Source organism: Lepisosteus oculatus, chromosome 10 (assembly GCF_040954835.1).
Source record: "Lepisosteus oculatus isolate fLepOcu1 chromosome 10, fLepOcu1.hap2, whole genome shotgun sequence".
Lineage (NCBI taxonomy): Eukaryota > Metazoa > Chordata > Actinopteri > Semionotiformes > Lepisosteidae > Lepisosteus > Lepisosteus oculatus.
Genome location: NC_090705.1, coordinates 41,900,536 through 41,920,823, shown reverse-complemented (window position 1 = coordinate 41,920,823; position 20,288 = coordinate 41,900,536). Strand labels below are relative to the sequence as shown.

At 40.4% G+C, this 20,288-nt stretch overlaps 1 protein-coding gene across 1 annotated transcript in view; it reads right to left on the bottom strand.

The window, feature by feature from the left end:
• LOC107078566 (collagen alpha-6(VI) chain) overlaps window positions 1-20,288 on the bottom strand; it is a 51,742-nt gene that overhangs the window by 10,671 nt on the left and 20,783 nt on the right. Inside the window, exons 11-25 of the mRNA XM_015356882.2 lie at window positions 19,788-19,866; window positions 19,171-19,316; window positions 18,205-18,297; window positions 17,562-17,615; window positions 16,776-16,847; window positions 16,158-16,184; window positions 15,595-15,639; window positions 15,448-15,501; window positions 13,909-13,971; window positions 11,551-11,616; window positions 9,974-10,027; window positions 8,017-8,052; window positions 4,461-4,523; window positions 3,637-3,699; window positions 2,671-2,733 (exon numbers count right to left, since the gene is read on the bottom strand). Coding sequence (XP_015212368.2) covers window positions 2,671-2,733; window positions 3,637-3,699; window positions 4,461-4,523; window positions 8,017-8,052; window positions 9,974-10,027; window positions 11,551-11,616; window positions 13,909-13,971; window positions 15,448-15,501; window positions 15,595-15,639; window positions 16,158-16,184; window positions 16,776-16,847; window positions 17,562-17,615; window positions 18,205-18,297; window positions 19,171-19,316; window positions 19,788-19,866 — 978 coding nt within the window. The remainder of the gene's footprint in view (window positions 1-2,670; window positions 2,734-3,636; window positions 3,700-4,460; window positions 4,524-8,016; window positions 8,053-9,973; window positions 10,028-11,550; window positions 11,617-13,908; window positions 13,972-15,447; window positions 15,502-15,594; window positions 15,640-16,157; window positions 16,185-16,775; window positions 16,848-17,561; window positions 17,616-18,204; window positions 18,298-19,170; window positions 19,317-19,787; window positions 19,867-20,288) is intronic.

Genomic DNA, 20,288 nt, shown 5'->3' with positions numbered 1-20,288 from the left:
TACAAATCTTGCTAAAAAAGGAAACTATATTTGAATTAAAAATGCGGTGATTATTATAAAAAAAATGCTAATAATAATAATGATTATTATTGACTTTTTAATATTCTGGTATTCTGTTGCTTTTCCTCAGAGTGGTGAAAGGTTCATATCTCTCTCATTTTAGATGAGAGTTTCTTAGATAATCTTAGATTAGATTTCGATTTTAGATTCATTGTTTGCTGCAAAATGCAGGAGCTCAGCTCCTTCTAGAGCTCTGCTGAAGTCTGAAATGCTGAAGGACAGCAAAAGAAAAACAGAGCAGACTAGTGATGAAAGAAATGCAGGTAAAAGCAAATGAGGAGGAAAACAATTAACCGAACAAAATGCACAAAAACCCACAAGACAACGTAGTACATTGAGTACATAACCTGAAAACATAAGGAGCTCTTTTCTGACTGTATACAGTATGAACTTCAGTCCAATAATAGGACTTCAGTTTAAAGAATGATAAGTTATTCATAACCCTGTTCACCTCATATTATGTTTAATTTATGGAAATTCAGATTTTAAATGTATGTTTTATAAATCGGATGACAGATATCTACTCACTTTTAAATAGATCTTAGTAAATTAACAACGCCATCTGTACCAACTATTTTCTCAAATTTAGAAAGGTTAAACAGATGGAAGCATTCAAGCCCTTTAGCATGCTCAAAACCCTCACAGTGACATCTGCTACATTTAATTTATCAGATACTGATTACATGGAATTTAAATCCTAGCTGCTAGCTCTCCTGGAAGGAAAACAGTACCCTCTTTATATTTCATAGGATGATTGCTTTATATTAAAAGCTTTATTGAGTTTCTGACATGTCATGCTTAGTATGCCGAGATCTTTCTGGCGATTCTCCGAGCCTCGTGGGGCATGCTATCTTTCCGTTTTGCAATCTTCCCCCCTCCTTTCTTTCTTCACTTGGAAAGAACAAAAAGCCAGATGAAGTAAAGCCTCACAGGGATTTGGTAGACTTTGAAGATGGACTGTACAAATGCTGTAATAACTGAGAGATTTAAGGATGCAAGAAAATTTGTCCTTGCAGCTATGAGTAATTAATTCGAGACATCCTTGTAAGAAGCCACAGAAATAGGGGGGAGTTTGCTCAAGTGAGGTTTCTCAGCTATAACAATGACATGCAACACAGCGAGCAGCAAATGCAGCATTTTGTTAAGAACTTTTGAGGTGTGGCGTCTTAAACAGCCACAATCAACAAGCTTTTAAAAGGCGATGTGAGAAAAACACCTTTTCCACGGCCACTGCAATGGCAGCAATACAGAAACACTGTCTTTGGCAACAGTGCGGGAAGTGCAGGGTGAGAAATAAAGGGCATCCTGTCTGCCCCAGCCTCTTCTGACATTAACAAGTACCGGATAATCTAAAAGTTCAAGTACTGTTGCGAGCTGTGTCAGCATGCATAAGCTGCAAAGGAAGAAGTAAAGGTTTACTCCACGCTGAATAGAGAAGAAAAGAAGCACAACGTTTCGGCTGTGGAGCCTTCGTCAGGTGTGAAGAAGTAGAATGCACAAATTCCTATTGTCCTCCCCCCAAAAAAGAATTTGGCCCTACAAGCAACTTTTCTTGTCACTTTGTTCCATAATGGACAGTTGCACTGCTAAAACCTCCAGCAACAGGATCCACACCTATTAGATTAGATGTGAGTCATACTAAGATCTTTTAGTAACAATGTTTTCTTTTAATGAGCTGGGGGAAGAATTCTGAATGTCTTGTGAGGGAGAATGGGCCCTTGCTTCAGGGCATGTTTTGTTCCTGCTAGACAGCACACGCTCTGCTGTAGTACACATCAGGTAAGGATAAGTAAGCGTGATTTTTCCTGAAAGCTGTCATGAAGCCTGTGTAATGGTTTGCTCTTCTACGGGATATTTAAATCAGTGTTGGTAATGACATCGTGTTAACACTACCTGTTAGTACAAATGGATGCAATGCTTTCTTTGCAAGCTGTCACAAATTGGCACTGCAAAATATTTCATCACAGCTGTCTTTACTTGCTATATCCTGCCTTCGATGATTACCTTTATTACACTGTGAAGACAGGTGTGATACTAAGATAAAATTATTGAAGAGGTTGACCACAAGTGACCACTAAGTAAAAGCATATTCCAAATAATGGACGTGCATGCTTTCTAATCCCAGATTCGACCCACTACCTCCGAGTGCTCCAGACCAGCTGCATCAAAAGACGGGGTGCATGTTACATAGTCCTCTCAAGAAAGAAAAATACATTAACAACTCGTTTGTAAACACGAACCTTTCATGCAACATTCACAAGGACAAATGTAAAGTCCTAAAAAATACATTAACGTGCAGATGGTCTTGACTTCCTCTAAATCTTGGCTGAAGGAGCAGTACCCGAAACACATACAAACATGCTCCTATGAACAGGCACTGTCCCCACCTTATTTTACTTCACAGCTAAACATGAAATTGAAGTGCTTTAACACAAAGCGACTTGGTTTGTTTGCAGTATCATTGGGAGTGAGATGGGAGGGAGATTACTGCAGACTCTTGCTTTGAAAAAACACACAGCAGAGTTCGATTTTATAGGCCCGGCCAACAGAAAGATTGCCTTGAGTGAATTCGTACATGTTAGTACAATGATAAGGAAGAGAAACACTTACTTTTCTGCCCCTCTCCCCAGCATCTCCTTTACTTCCCTCTGGGCCTTGCTTCCCAGGAGCACCCTACCAACAAAGAAATCACATACAGTAGCTGATGAGTTTGTCTAGTCCCACACACAGTAATGAAACAGACTCCTGTGCTGCTTCAAGTTGTCAGCACTCGTCAGTGTGATCTCCATGTGCCAGGTATTTGCACAGTCCTTCATAGCGTCTAAGTTTTCTTACTGCTCACACAGTAATTGCCTCCTGACCTTGTATTGTAGCATCATGAACTGCCTGTACCAAAGTCTGCATCCTTCATTTAAACCCCCCTGTGGTATTTTATTAATTATCTCATCTGAAGCTGCCCTCTTGCTCAGAGCTCTTCTGAGCATGAATACATTTTCATTTTGGGTGCTCATTCAACCTCAGATTCTCACAACTTCCAGTTTATGAGTTAACTTCACTTAATGTTACTCTTTGAGGAATTTAACTATCTTATATCAAAAGCACTGGTGGTGTCCAGTTCAGATGTCGACTGCTCAAGGAAATCTAATATTTTTGTTAAGGAACGTCTGTCTTCTTCATGTAAATGGTGACTGTTCGTCACTACCCAGCCTCTTCTAAACCACAGCTTGGGGAATCCCAGTCACAGTGGGCCAGTGACAGAGCTCAACCTGCTCTCCAGCACCCTTACCCTTTTCCCAGGATGCCCTTCTAAGCTTTTTCTTAATGATGAATAAATAAAGTCTCGAACCTCTGTGGTGTCTCTCCTTGTATCAGGATATTCTAAACTTTTTAAAAAGTAGAATGTTTTCTGAAATGTATACGCGGGACCACAGCATAGACTCAGCATTAAAAGCTTCAACCAGCAGACTGAGAAGATTCTAGATTGTTTTACGTGCTTGGATGCACCTGGGGAATTACAGAGGATACTCTAAAGGGTGTAAAATCAGTGAGAAGACAATGAGTATCAAGCCCTCTGACCTGTGGCCCCTTTGGTCCATTCTCTCCAGGGGGTCCATTTTCTCCAACATCTCCTTTAAGTCCCTGAAAAAAGCACAAAGTAGTTCTTGACCTTACGGGACATTGGTGGCGTTCAACCACTGTTTATCTCATTTTTCTCATATGCTCTTCAAAATGTCTCTGGGGTGACGAAGCAATGATTTTTACACCTGATGTCTGTCAAGATTAAGGGACCTACAGACCACTCCTTTGTCCTTGCCATGCAATCTGGACAATGAGTAATGTAGGGTCAGCATTGACAGGGTAATGTATAAAGCAACATGAGGGGTGAATCTTGCCCCTCATCCGCTCACTGTTAGCCAGGCTTGTGACCAGCCCTGAACCACACAGCGCCCCCTATCAGCAATGGAATCCATAGCTACAGGTGGACAGGTCAGCCCTGCTGGGAGCCTCTTGCTGTTGTCCCTAGTCGCACAGACTACCAGGATATCATTCCTAATGTACAGGAGCAGTTCATGAAACTTACTGTACCTAGAATGGCAAAAAAAAAAATGATAATGTCTCATTTAAAACAAATTAAAACATTCTAAAGTTAAAAAAAGAAAAAATAGAGCCATGAACTTTGGAGTTTAGACCTACTTGTACATACGTGACCAGAGAAGCTCAGTTAATCGATAAAAGGTCAGAGCTCTCTGCAGCAGCTGTGACTGTATTTCTTATGGCAAACACCAGTGCTAGCAGCACTATACACACTGGTTTCCATTACCAGAAGGCAAAAACGCGATCTTCAAAAGGGTGATCTTCAAAAGTTGGATAGTCAGATTAATACAGGAAGTTGTACAAACCTGAGGACCTCTTATTCCTCTTTCGCCTATAGGACCAGATGAGCCAGGACTTCCCTTGTTGCCCTGAGTGCAGATTTTAGAAAGAAAACATTTCAGTCCTTCAAATATATATATTCGTAAGCGGTCACAATGCCATCACATTTTGTAGATTATTTAAAATGCTATTTAGTGCATTCACAAAAATGCTTGAAATCTTGGAATGTATCTTGAATAAAAGAATCAGTTGAAATGAAACATGAAATGTAATTCTAAATAAGCAGATTAACCTTAAAGTAATCATTTCATTACTGCAATCAAATCAAAGTTAAGGGCACATGATGCGTACATGTGTACTGTACAGTGTCTGTGTTCTGGCTATGTGTGTGGTTGTGAGCACAGTCAATTCAAAGTCTACAGTTTAGAGTGATATCTGTAAATCTGGAGTGAATGCGTAGGTTCATTTTTGGCAGAAGTCTATTTTTCATTTTATTAAATGCTTGGGATTTATTTTTTACAAAGCCTTCACAGAGGTGGAGGGTGTGTTAATGTGTGTTTGGAAAGTGTGCCGCGGGGACACCACCTGTGAATGCACACTGCAGGGCTGCAGTGTGTGCTTTCCCCGAGTCTCCATTGCTGTGCCCTGACTCGGTGATAGAGAACTTTGAGGCTGTGAAAGAAGCTGGTTGGACTCAAACTGCTCTGTGTTCCAGCAGGATGTTTCACATCAGAACACCAAAACTTTCACACAGTACGGTAGTATTAGCTCAATTAGCTTAGTATTAGCCTAATGAGTACAACATAAAGATTAATGTATTAAAGTTAATGTGATGTAACTGGCCTGGATGAGAGAACAGCAGCCTGCCCACAAGAATGAAGCGAAAAAAGACCCCCCATTCTCCTAAAGAGGAATGAGCCAGGGAGCTGCTTCAAGAGTGATGATGGGATGGAGGGAGAGAGCAGTGCAAAGGGGGAGCTTAGCAGTTAGAGATTCCTGTTCAGGGGAGAGGATGTTGGGAAGACTAGAAATCTTCTGTTTAGAACACCATTCTGTATTTGACCTTATGCTTGTTTATAAATAATGTCCAAAAAATTGTATGCCCATTTTAGATGACTGGCCATATCGGCTACGGTGGAAATGTTTCTTGGATTTAAAGGAGAATCTGACGCTTTGCAACCAGGCCATATATTTAGTGCAATGTATTAGTGCACTGTACATGGTGAGTCAAGGCTTCCAGTCATCATTAGGGTGCATCCAAGTCATGCTAAGCTTTTTGAACTAAAAGCTGTTTTCTTTAGGGAGGTAGGACACAGTTAAGCACTGCTATTAGGAGAGTAGAGCAAAACAGCTGGCTATCCTCCATGTGCCAGAATAATTTGTAATAAAACAAGCTTCCAGGCAGACCTACTGCAAATAATTTTTTCTTGGACCAACAACCTGTAAAGACCTCTCAATTTATGGTCAGCACACTTTCAAATCCAAAAGTAGAATGTTGTGGCTGGCAAAATGTCTACCATTCCCAAGACTTTTTATCCAAGGGAAAAGGTTAATGTGTAGATTTTTCCATATAATTTGCAGTGAACTGAAACCAATGTGGATTTTAAATTATTATATCTTGTTCCCAGTAACTACAGTTTGACTCACTGTGCTAATAGTATGGCTAGATATACAGTAAATGTGTAAACTTGCTGAAATACTGAACTGTGTATTTAGTCCATGCTAAGTCCACACTTTAATTCGGAAATTAACAGTATATTAGTATAGACGACATCCAAAATCACAAATGCTTTCAAGCCTAGGAAGTTACTTTTCCAAAGTACCTCTTCCTCCAAGGACTCCCAAATTTATCTTTAAAATGAAATGATAATATGTATTTATTAATTTGTTTTTTATGGTGGACTATGCGTTGGTAAGTGCTAGATATGGCTATTTGTCTCATATAATTGAGAATAATCTAATTAATCCTAGACGTTTTTTTCCCACCACAAATCAAGTGCTACAGCCTAATTGTCCTGTCATCTTGCCCGTCTCGTCACATTTACGCAAAACATTTCTAGAACATTTCTTTGACACATCCAAGCCTGACAGCATCTGACACCGCAATTTTCGTGCGTCTTTCTTTGATTGGCTTCGATTGGCTTTGATGTCTTTCTCACTTTACCCATCTAACCCCTGTGTGCCTCAGCGAACAGCATATGAAACCTGCTTTCCTCTTGTTGGACCCCATAACCTTTATTTTATTTTGCTCTTGTCTGTTTGCATTTTGCTCCTTCAGTGCTTAATATAACAAACTCTACGAGCTCAGGTGATGCCGCCAGTTCTTATAAACGGCGGCGGACATGCCAGGGCCTATAAAACGTTACTCTGGTTTAATGTGTGTTCCCAGTGTTTATCTACACTCTGTGGGCGACAGGGCCTTTTTTTCTTGTGCCCTAAAGCTCTGGATCACCATCTTAAAGTGAATCAGGATTTCAGCCCCGTCAAGTGCTTCGAAGTCTAGCTTTCCGAAAGATCGGTTTTAACCAACGTGCTTTTTGAGCATGCCTTTCAAGATTGTTTTTTCAATCTAGCCACAAAGTGCCGTGACAGTGTGGAGGTGGGCGGAGTCACGGCGAGCGGCAGTAAAGCGTCTCTGCCCAAAAATAACACAAACAATGAAACAGAAAGCAAAAAGAAGGGCCGCCAGCACAGCGTTGACAAGACCGGATGTTAACGGGGTGCGTAAAACAAAATAAAAACTCAGTGTGTGTGTGTTGAAAAAGGTCTGCCTGCCTTGGTGAAAATAGGCGGTAGGACGGGCAAAAAAAAAAAGGATAAAAAAAAGAAAAATAACTATTCATAATTGTACGTGGGTACAATCCCCTCTGGGACTGCCGGTGAAAATAATCTTCCCCCGCCGGGGGTGTCCCTGCTCGTCCCTTCCGGGGGTGACCAGTGTGCCTTTATAGGACCCGCCCAGCTGCGGCCCATCCTCTAGTATCCAGAACAGCTGGACTACAGAGGCCCAGCATCGCCCTCCTTCCAGGGCTTCGTCTCCGCGCTGGGCACGCCGCCGCGCAACGCCACAAGTACCTTCAAGCTACTTCGTTTTCGTGATGTCCTCCTCTCTAATTTTGTATAATGTGCCTTTCACGCATCTAAAGAACTTTGAGTTCAGTGTTTTTTATAGGTGTTAGGCATATCTATATGGTATGGATTATTAGGGCGGTACCAAGGGGCAGTGGTTAGCGTTGCCGCCTCATGGCACTGGGGCCCTGGGATCAATTCCTGGGGTGCTATCTGTGTTGAGTTTGTTTTCGCCCCGTGTTCGTGTGGGCTTCCTCCGAGCGCTCCTGTTTCCTCCTACTGTACACTGCAGGATAATTGGCTTTAGGGAAAACGGGCCCTGTGTTTGTGTCTCTGTGTGACCTGTGGCGTATCCTGCCTTGCACCCATTGCTTGCTGGGATAGGATGAAATGGTTAGAAAATGGATGGGTTATGGGTAAGTAAAAAGACTGAATTAGCCTATTAAAGATGATCATTTTATCATTACAGAGTTTTTGAAAGATAGAATAATCTTTGAAAAGACTGTACAGTACCTTTTCTCCTAATTGTCCCCTGTGACCCGCGGAGCCCTGAAAGTATTAAACAAATTACATTATACATCTTTACAACCTTTTCATTCGCAACTGCTGAATGAAATTAAATATTTTAATTATTTAAACAGGGAGCTGCATCAGCATGCAAAGGCCGCAAAAGAACAAGTAAAGGTTTATTCCATGCTGAAAAGAGAAGAAAAGAAACACAATGTTTCAGCTGTGGAGCCTTGGGACATCCGAAGAAGGCTCCACAGCTGAAACATTGTGTTTCTTTCCTTCTCTTTTCAGAACGGAATAAATCTTTCCTTGTTCCTTCTAATTATTTATACAGTGGATAAACTAGAAAATTACTCTACAATGACTAAACATTTTTTTGATAGGCTTGAAAGTTTTAAAATGATTTTTTAAGACACATCTTTAAAATTTCACTCCAGATGGTGACAGCCAGCTTCTCTTTGATCTGATCTATGCGCATGTCTTCTTGTAAAGTTTAGAAAAAGCTGGGGGAGTGACAGGAAAAATTAATCACAAGTTCATAATGTGATTAAGTCTGGTTATTTTGGAAAGGATAGATTAAATCTCGTACAAGAAAATTAAACAAACATATTTTTAATAAGTTTAGCTAAAGATCTATTAACATGCCATTCATAATTTTCAATTATAAATGCAAAATGTAGGAATTGATTAGTATTTGCTAAGTTGTATTAAACTAATGTTTGATTAAAGTAAGGTTCACTAGAATTTTTAAATTTCTATAACTAAATGATTTATTTCTCTTGATAACTGAACAATTATATGGAGAGAAAATCAGAAAGAAAATGATTCAATATTGTTAAGGCTGCAGAAGAATTAAAATGGGTATTTGTGTTTAAGATCAAGAGCGGCAAAATATTTAAATTTCTTATGAAGCAATGCAAACTGTTGTTGAAGCCAGAACAACATATTCATCAAATGACAACCTCTAATCTTTTTCTGTTTTTGTATTTGTTTTATATGCAGGTCAAGTCTACATTCAAAACAGCTTTCTCTTTCACACACGACTGACTTGCATGAGAATATGCAGTAATATCTCGTCTTCCTTAGAGATCCCAAAGGTCATTTATCCAAAAAACATTTTCCTAGCCACGTTATTCAAAATACCCAGGTGTTATTAGGGATGAGCCTTTTACTGAGCATTATAATTTTTTTCACATCACAATTTATGAGGAACCCCCATCTGAAAGATTTTTCTTGCTATCCAGGCCTTGACCTCTACTCTTCCCAGTAAGTTACAAGCATGAGTGCTGTATCCTTTCCAGTTAGCCTCTTTCTTAGCTGCCTTTTGAGAATTGTTCAGCTGCCAGGAATCGACTGCAGCAAGTTCCTTACGTATGTATAATATTGTATTTGGGGGGAAAATACTTTTTCATTTTTAGCTTAATTTGCAAAACAATTTGTTTAGTCCTCGAAGTCAATAAGCCATCTATTATCTATTATTTATCATGTAATTCATTAGGAACCCATGATTTGGGACCAAGCTGAAGTGAGATCTTAGGTTTTTCTGGAAGCTTCCTTAATTTTTTGAGCAGCAGAGCTGTTGGCTATTACAGCTGTTCAGAAACACGAAGGGAATCCATGATCTCCGCATCACTTGCACGAGCAAAACAGGTTTGAGATAAATTGTTCCTGCTGGCAGAAAGCTCACAAATTAGCTTACAAAATAACTATTAACAGTTAATTTTATATAATCTTTTATGAAACTTTTTTTTTTCCCCTAAGTGTTGCTTAGTCTTCCAGGTCAGTTTTTCATTCGAACCCTGGTCGGGTCTGAACAAACCCATGTGTCAATATACAGTAGCACAGCCACACTGAAGGTACTAACTGTGGAATATGTTCTTCTAGGAGACAATTAGAGGAACGGTGTGCATCATTCCCAATTACTGCTTAATCTACACATACGTATTGAAACGTGTCTTACTGTTTTTCCAGGACTTCCTTTTTCTCCAGGCCCCCCATCAATCCCAGAATCTCCCTTTAAAAATCAAAACCAAACAGACCAGAAAATAAACAACCAAGTCATATAGTGAGGCCAGTCACACATCTTTCACAATCCTTGGATTTTTTTTGATTAAAGGTTCACCCCCTGTGGAAGTAAATGTAAATTACTTTCAGTACTCCGTACAGTCCAGGAAATGTAGCAGGTCTCAGTGTGCTGAGCGAGCTACAGCTGTGACATCGCATCCCCTTGAACTCCAGGTAGTGTAAGGCTCTGCGGGGTGTGGAGTGGCGCTGTGCGTGCTCGGAGCCCATGGGTGACCGGCTTCTAGTCCCAGCAGGGGTAGGGTCAGCTACTCGTTGCAGAAAGCTACTCTAACACGTCTGAGAGTGTCACACTGGCATCAATCCCTGGGACTGTCAAGACCACTCAAACGCCTTGTGAACAGGAGCCAGGCATTTAGAAGAAGCGGTTTGGCACAAGAATCGTGGGTGTGGGCTGTGTGGACTGGGCGCACTGTGCTGTGTGTCAGATGGGAAATTCAAATCAGTGGTCTGACCCCATACACCACTCAAGAAATGACTGTGAGCCAGTACATTTCACATCACTTACAAATATAGATTGTAAAGGGCTGCCTTAAACTGTATTTTTAACGCCGAATATAAAGTAATGTAATACTATATAATGTACATAGCACTACAGCTTGCCCTCACTCTATATTTGCAAATTCTTGCTTAGACATAAACATCAATATTCTTCTGAAGGTGAAATGAAAGATGCTGCAGAATGAAAAAATATTTGGCAATTTGATCCTGCTTGTATTGCAATAATGACAAAATTACTTCAACTACAATGCATTTAATAATAATAATTACATGTGGTTGAATTGCAATGCATTTAAAAATAATGTAATTTGAGGATAATAATTGTGTTTACTCGAATGACAGTGTAATTCAATTACTGTAAATGCAAAAGCACTGAAGAAATTCTTATCTATTCATTTTTCTGTCTGATAAGTTTTGACATATTGGACAAAGTTGGCTGATAGCTTCTTGAGGAGGGGGTGATAGAGGGAGTGAAGGAGTTGTCGTAGGGCTTCTGATTCACAGTCTTCTAATCAGATAAAAGACACTATGTCAGTGCTGTTGTGTGCGAAGGCCCTGGGAGCTTGCTGATCTCTACAATCTGGGAATATCCCCTGGTCTCAGTGTTGGTCGGCACTGCTTCGACGTCCAGCTGAAGCAAGAGTTTGTGTTTACAGTATGTGAGCCATGCACATCAGACTCTCCGTTTACAGTGAAAAGTCAACTTACTTTTATCCTCCCTATTTCTGAAACGTGCCAGACATTACCAGCAGCGAGAAAACTGGCAGGTAAAAATAAATTTGGATCAGAAATGCAGCTCGAATCACATCAGCCAGGAGCTTTTAACCTACAGTTCCCCCTAACTTTCCCAAACAGTGTTCATCTGCTTCGATTAATGGAGACGTCACAGCGCCGTTGCCAAGGACTGTGCAGTTATTCAAGAGCAGCTGTTGTAAGAAGGTCTGTTTCACATACCGGGGTGCCAACTTGCCCACTCTGCCCTTTCTCACCAGACACGCTGCTGTCCCAGCAAGTAACCCCCTGCAATGATGAAATGAAATATGAGTAGAGGTTAAGACCTTCCACAATGTTTCTGAAAAAACAAATTATAAAGTGATCAGACTAATATGCTATTACACGTTAATTACAGACTGATAATATTTAGCTCTGTGTGTCAGATTTTGCTAGAGACATTAGGGTCAGTATAACCAAACACTATAATCATATAAACACACTATAATGACTGTACATAAAGATGGGGCCTCCTATTAAGAGTGGGTAGAGACAGCAGGTGCAGGCAAGATGGCTTCTCTGGCCTGAACTACATTACCCAGAAAGCTGAGGGGAAAGTCGCATTGCCCTCAGTCACCTGACCCGTTCCTGGAAGACAACGGGCCAGGTGACGGTGGGAGATTTAATGGTTTGTAAAGCTCTTGCTGCCTACAGCCAGTTGTCTGGAAGGTCATAGGAGCTGAACGGCAGGGCTCCGCGGAGGAAGCCAATGGCTCCCCGAAGATGGTGCGCCGTCTCCAGCTGCAGGAGCTGAGCAGCAGGACCGAGGGAACAGGGTCAGACACCTCACTGAGGAAGAGGCACAGCCTCACAGCTAGCGCCCCTTGGCCGAAGCTGGCAGGACCACAGACATTTGTTACCCGAGTTACCAACGTGCTCGAAAGCAAGGCTCTCCTATAGCAACTAGAGCAGCGTCAGAACAGTTTATCCAAGAAGAGAAACCAAGAAAGGGTCTGATTTATTCATGTTATTTATATATTTTATATACCAACGTCCACGGATTGAAAATAAAATCAGAAACGATCTTAAGTCCAAATTAATGCATAATTAATTGTGTACTGGGATTCCTGACTTTAATGACGAAGTAGGTTTTATTGCAGCTCAGCATGATAGGCTGGTCCAAGTTTTACATTTTTATGCTGCTCAAGGGGATTGACTACACCACTGATTCTCTTCAATACTTAAGAGTTAGGCTCTTTAAGCTCCATAAAGGCCCATTGTCTCAGCACAACACTTTATCTTGTTATCATCAAACAGATCATCTGGGGCTTTAAGAAAAAAAATAATCATTTTGTATGAGACACAAAAACAATAATTTGCAGATGAAGATAGAGCAGACGTTAGAATCTTAGTTTGTTTCCAAGCTGTAGAGCCTTTTACCAGATAGGCCAGACCTGACACGCAATAGCATTTTGGGATATACTGTGACAGTGGTCTTCATTCACTTCCTTAAGTCAAAATTGACCATGATTCACAGGAAAGTTAATACTATTAAAAAATTCATCCTCAATGTTACCTTTGCATAAACAGCTGTGACAGGAGTAATGTGTTCAGCAATATCAAGCAGAGTGGGGGACAGCATTCTCAAATTTTAAGAATTAGTTTTCCACTTGAATGCAGAGTTCAGATTCTGAAATTTCACTATTTCACAGGGCAGCACTCGAAAGGGATTTCAGGTAATTGAAAGAAGAGAGTGTTTTGTTTGAGAAATACCTATTTGCTTTGAGTGTCAGAGAAACGGACACCAGAGGCAGTGATGTCATCTGGCTTGTGGTAAAAGACAGATTACATTTCTGCTGCACAGATGTGTTATTCATCATTTGAAATTGAGATTCAGGATGTGTAACAAAGAAAACAAGAACAACACAGTTTGAGCCTTAAAACTCAAAAGGCAGCTGAGATGCTACAGATGACCTTTAATGTCTCTTGTAAATGCATCCATAAAACTCAAATAAATTACAGGCTGAGCACATTTGGCAGGGTAGTAACCTAAGTGCTGTTATTTCACTGTAATCAGATACATTTGGTAAAAAAAGAAAAATCTAGCACTTTGAAAACTCAACAACCATTTACTGGTTTATATGGGGAACATTCCGTCTTACCAGCAGACTTCTAAAACTATTGTGACAGTTTGCTCAGGCACGTCAGCTTTATTATTGAAACTCGTGCAATTAGAGAGTGTGCCTTAGAGAGAAGCACTCAGGTGATTACAAAGAAAGTGGAGGCCAGAGGTAAGACAAGGAGGGTCAGGGTGACACAAGACAACAATGACTAACTTTTCAATGACTTACAAAACAAATTCAAAGTCTCAAACATCAGGTTTTAACACAGCATCCAGCGCAACCAGCTATACACAGGACTACCTGGCCCAGCCTTGCAGCCTGTACAAATGTACAAGTGTACAAATAATTGATCCAATCATTACAAAGAAGCACCTCAATTTATAGAATTTAAAACTTTCAAATGAAGAGAATGTGGCTTATTGTGCAGTTACTGTATATCATCAACAAGTGAGATCGCTGGGCATAAACAGTAACTCACTGGGTCTCCTCTCAGGCCCTGCTCCCCTCTCTCCCCTGGCATGCCTTTGGTGCCTGGTCTTCCCTGAAACACAAAACAACACCAGCTGACATGAAGAAGAGCACAAGAGCTTATTCGGAAAAAGAAACAAGAAGCACATCAATACAGCGACGCCATCTCCCTGCTGCTGTTACTGGAAACGTACAGCACGTGTTTCTGAACGAGCAATGAGCTACAGTGCAGTAGGAAGAAATGAGAATGAGTTGAAGGAGGTGTCAGACCCTCCCGTCAGCAGGGAAGGGTCACAGGGCTGTTGCTATTGCAAAGCAAGAGAACTTCTTCCTCGGTGGCCAAAGTCGGTTGAGCTTGCTGTCATCTTGGCTCTTAGGGTGGCAGTGGAAGGAATGCCACAAGACTACAAGCTTGGTGAGATTCCTGGTAGTGTGAGCAAGGACATGTGTTCACAGAGGGAGCTGGTCATTTAGTCCTGGGAAAAATATTTGAGCGATTTATACTGTATAAATTGCAAAATTCAGAAATGTCTTTAGCTGGAAAACGAATGCATCACTTATACATATTCAACTTAGTGAGCTATGCCTGTATTCACAGAAAATTCTAATAAAAGAGATCTTGGGCCTTTACTTGTAAATTACAGTGTGAAGGATACATATAGTACAATATATAACATGCACGCAGAATACATAAAATATGCAGAATACTAAATGAATGGATATTGATCGTCACCATTATGTTCTTGTAGTATTTGTACAGCTCAAATTATTTAGTTTTAAGCCATCAGTACTGTAAGGAAATAAAGCAGTGAAACCTTTTCCTTTCACTGTCATTTTAAGCCAGCAATCTCATTTTGACATTTATGGGGACAGCGGACTTACGTAAGGGAACCTTTGATTTCAAATGCAAATAAACCCATTCTTTGCTGCATTCTAACATTTTTGTTGCAGTGAAGATCTTTAGAGGGGCTGTGTATTAACATTAAATAAAACAGATACCAAAGCCGTTATAAGATGCCAAAGGAAAAGAGCCTGAGGAAATAATTCAGACCAAAACTCAACAAACTCAAGCTATTTTCAGGACAAGAGTAGTAGTTTTCTTTTACTGTGGCAATAAAAACTCTAAATGAAAATGGCAGAGCTTTCAGGACTCACCCCTTTACTGTTAGCAAAACTGGGATTGCACACATGCCAAAACTCTCATAAATAAAAGGAATAAAAAAAAAACAAACAAGAAATCTGGCAAGTTAACGTGTCTCAAGATGATTTTGATGTTATTCCAGCCGAGTAATATTAGTATTATGTCTGGCAGGCACAACAACAGAACTTTAAAACAAATAAGCAAGTCGGCTCCAATTTTGTTTTAAAGATCACTCCTGTTATTTTGACAAATCTTAAAAGTTTAAACTGCAAAACCCACTACATGTGATTCAGGAGATGTGCCTGGAGATTCCTCACGTTCAGGAAAAAAAAGTGACTTTCTTTTAAAAATAGAGGATTTTGAAAGTAATCGTGTGAGAAATTGGCCATTGTAGATACTGTAGGTTACCACTCTGCCTGGAACGCCATGCTCTCCCTTCTGCCCAGGAAATCCGTTAGCACCCTGTGCAAGAAGACACAACAACACAACATGTATAATGTGTCGCATAACAAAGCCTGAAGTTAATTATCTATAACTTAAATCTGTAATATTGACCTCCTTTCCTTGGATACCATCCAGTCCGTCTTCCCCTCGTTGCCCCTGGAGACACAAACCAAATTCATGCAGGATTATACATCGGGAGTGAATTCCAGGACCAGGCAGCATTTCGAAAAGCATAAAAAATAAAGCTTTTTATTCGTGCAAAAAACGAGAAAATACCTCGTCTTGACTTTATTAACTAATTAATTGTTTTCCAGTGGACAGTTATAGTCTGTACATGTTTCTGCTCCAACTCCCATATGATGCACAGATCCAAGTAGTTTCAATAAAATAATTAAAATATGTTCATTTAGGTTAAAGCACTGTTCATTAAGCATTCTGAAAGTATCTTGAAACTGGAAAAGCTGCTAAAGGATCATTTAAAGTTAGAGACTTGGACCATCTTGCTTATTTGTTATGCTTCCCTATTCTTAACTGATTCAGTCATATTCACAAGGCTACTTACAACATGAGGACAAGGATTCATTTGATCTTAATACACAGAATCTCCTGGAAGTGGCTTTTGTCTGTCACAGGAAGACAAAGAATTAGATAAATGGTGGATAAATATGTTTTACCTTTTCTCCTGATGAACCTCTAGCTCCCTGTTGATAAAGAAAAAGAAAATCAATCAGTAACAACAAATCTATTTGTCACTTGAACTTCTTACTGAGAATCAAATACTGAACCAGAATGATGTCTCCGAAGATTATAGAAAATAGAGGAATGGTTTTATGTTAAACACACACATAACCACTCAAAGGCCTTGACAGAAATTGAGATACGAAAGAGGGGTGCACACTTTGGAGCTGCAGAAAAATACAACGCTGACAATGTGAAAAATTGGACCCTAATCCATATTATAGGACAGGGCGCATCACTAAAATAAAGACTAGCTGGGTGCCAGAGATGCCCCACTGAGCCGAAATTACCCGCCTGTCCTAAGAACACCAGCAGACTTACTCAGTGCCTACTGTAACAACAAACTCTGGAGAAACCTGAGGATATGTGTGCAGGGGGAGGCAAGGTGATCCAGTTCCTCTGGCTTATAGCAAGGAGCAGATGTGAAACTGCCTTTGGAATTACGCTCATATAATATTTCTTTCCTAATTTCCTTCTCTGACTTTTCAAAGCTACTGAGGCATATTCTTAGCATACAGTTACAGGAAATACTGCACATGTTTCTGTGTTTTTACCTTCAAGCCTCTTAATCCATCACATCCAGTCGATCCTGCTGAGCCAGGCAACCCAGGAGACCCGCGTGTGCCCTGTCAAATCAAGGGTGATTTATCGTTTAATGCATCAAATCTTTAGAGTAACAAGTAATAGGTTTATTCCATGCTGACAAGAGAAGAAAGAAAACATAACGGTTCGGCTGTGGAGCCTTCTTCGGGTATGAGGGTATGTCTCACCTGAACTACTTAAATCTTTAGAGTTCCTGCTTAATTTCGAACAAACAACATAAGACTAAATCCACTGGGTCAGTAATGGACAGTGTCAGCCAAGCTTAATATTGCAAAGTGTTTATGAGCACATTAGTGAACACTTTTTGGTTACAAAAGAGGCAGTTATGCGCATGAAACAAATGCTGTAGTCCATTTTCAACATGTCCGAAACCTTGTTGGCATTATTTGTGCTGTTTCTGGAAACTTGGCGATCCTTACACATACAGGCACACCAACATATCAAAATGATTGCTTATCCGTGAATTCTGGAGAATGGGTCTTCACGGAGGTGTGGTATATAATATCCTCCCATATTTGTGAAATCTGCAAAATCTCAACTACAAAGGAACTACAGTAGCCCATGCTAATGATGCCATATATCTTCCCTGCCATTGTTCTGAAACCAACACCATTCCTCATCCTGACCGCTGGTGTTTACTCTTAATCAAGTACTGGAAACACTTTGAAAAAAGGCAGAAACAAGCCTGTCATCCGTGCAGTAGTGGGCGTATTGATGAGTCAAACTAAAGAGCTTACAGGTGGTCCTTCGTCTCCCATGTGGCCTACATTCCCTTCAGGACCTGGTGCACCCTGAGGAAAAAGAAGAAAGCAGGAGGTGTTGAGCATTTTGCTGCAATGAGGAGAATGTAGTAAAGGACAGGACACTTCACAGGTCGGATCTTAGACCCTGTGGCTGTTTTAGGTCCTTATTCGCAAACGCATACAGTACAGTATATATTCTCAGTAAGATATAAATATTTATACTGTTAGCGTTCACATCTGTTTCAGACTGAACTGAGATGCGTTTCCCTTAACCTGCTACCTGTGCGTAACCATGTCTGTTTAAATCGCTCTGTTTTGTTGTGATGAGACCTTACCTGCTGTAGGTATGCGCAGTGACCGTGCAGTTGACTAAATTGCCTGACCTGCAGATTCAGCATGCAGTGCAGTGATCATTCCTGCTTGTGAATATGTGAACCATAAGGTGAAAACACACAGACTGCAAACAAGGAGGTGGACTCTACCTCCACACACCCCTCATTGATGTGTAGTGTAGTGGTTCACTGAATTGATTACCAGCTGGCAGGGAAAACTTCGGGGGTATGAAAGAGAAAGTAATTTGATGTCATATTTTAGAAAAGGAAAAAAAAAGAATAACCCTATAGTTCATAATCTTTACCTTTCTTCCTGGAAGACCGTACGGGCCCAGAGGACCTCTGCTGCCTAAGCAACTACAACACTGCTCACAGCAGGACTTTTCTGCAAGTGAATTCTGAAAAATAAGAACAACACATTTAACATGTATGTGGACAGACATTTTTTTAAGTGTTTATTCCTGTGGCTTTGCTCTAATATTGTTATCACCTTAACCATTTTCTCTTTACAGGGAAAGACATCAAGAGCACCCCTATGTGACCATTATCACAACGAGGCCACAGAAGTTACTCACAAATTTTATTCATGATCCTTGTAGTCACAACAATTTCACAATAATATAAGGGCACAACGGGGCAGCACGGCGGTGCACTGGTCAGCATCGCTGCCTCGCAGCGCTGACTATCTGGAGTTTGCATGCTCTCCCTCAGTCTCCTCCAGGTGCTCAGGTTTTCTCCCAGAATCCAAAGACATACTGGTAGGGTCACTGGAGGGTAGAGTCATTGACTTCTGGTGAAATTGGGTCATTGGCTTCCGGGAAAATTGACCCTGGTGTGATTGTGTGTGTGTCTGTGTCTGTGTCTGCGTGTGCTCTGTGATGGACTGGTGTCCCGTCCAGGGTGTAGCCTGCCCTGCACCCGTTACTGGCCAGGATAGGCTCTGACTGCCCTGTGACCTTAAATTGGGTGAAGCAATTAGAAAATGTATGCTCGAATAAGGAACTTCCAGACAAATACAACTACTACTTCCTTTAAAAGATTAACAACTAAAATGCTTGCTTTAATGAGGTAAACATTTTTTGATTGCTGTATACACAAAAAATTACAAAAAAGGTACACAAGAATTTTCATGACATATTGCATTGAACGGGTAATCATGGGTAAAGATGGTAATTCAAATAGATTAAATTCTAGGCCATGGGAAAAAGCAAAAAATCTAAAAAAAAATCATTGCAAACACAGAAACCTATAGAAAACAATAAAAAACGTACAATTATTTTATATAAGGATGTACTTGTAGCATGGTTTTCAATGACCAGCTGTGGCTCATATTCATATCCTCTTCCAAACTCAATATATTTAAGATTGTCAATAGCTGAAGTTCCTCCTAGGGCAACAGTTATCAGGGCATCCAGTCCTGTAATCAACCAAGTGGAAAATCAAAATATTAACTATTTATCAGAGCACTTGGTTAGTATACTGAATTGTTACCTTTCAGGGATTGTGATTAAAAAGCTACATCGTCCTTATTATCTTTAATTGACGTTAACTTGTCAATTAAAAATCAGATCTTACAGTATGTCGCCGAAAGCAAATATCAAACCGTGAATGTTTGTGTAAAATTTCAAATAAACATAGTGTAGGAATAAGCAACAGTTACAAAATGGGTCAATTTGGAGAGTATATTTACCATTGTGAAATATTTCATTGTAGCAGACCACTTTAAAGGTTACTGTATAAACTCTCCCGGAAATGCAGAGTGTATCAGACACAAACAAATGTATCTGACACCTGAAAATCATGCAACACTCTCCAGCATGCTCTAAACTTGTATATATCTTGTCTTGTGCTCCATCTTTCAGTCCCTTCAGAAACCTTCACAGAATACCTTGTGCTCTCAGCCATTTAGAAGTGTCTTCAAGTGTCTCTATGTTCTCATCCAGTCCGTCAGTAAAGATGAGTATGACCTAAAAGACAGTAACACGAAGTAATGAACATCACTGGGATGGTCCGTTTCATAATATAACCTCCTATAACACATTCAGGGGAAAAACATAAAGAAGTTTGCATTAGTAAAGCATCTACGGAAGAATGATGAAAAGGCCCTACATTTTGGTGTGGGCCTAAATGATCCAATGGTATAACCAACCGAGTGCAGTTATGCAGTATTACGCAGCACTAAAAGAAACTAGTGTGCTTTTTTAATAACCTGAAGCGAATTGAAATGACGAATGGCATGGAGTATACGGTGGCTGTGGGTGCTGTCCGTACGATAGGAATGGTAACGACTTTCCTGTGCTTCCCGGATCTTTGTCTGGGCTGTGCACTGTACCTAGAGTATGCTTTTATGTATCAGGGTGTACCCTGCCTTGAACCTGCTGCCGGCCGA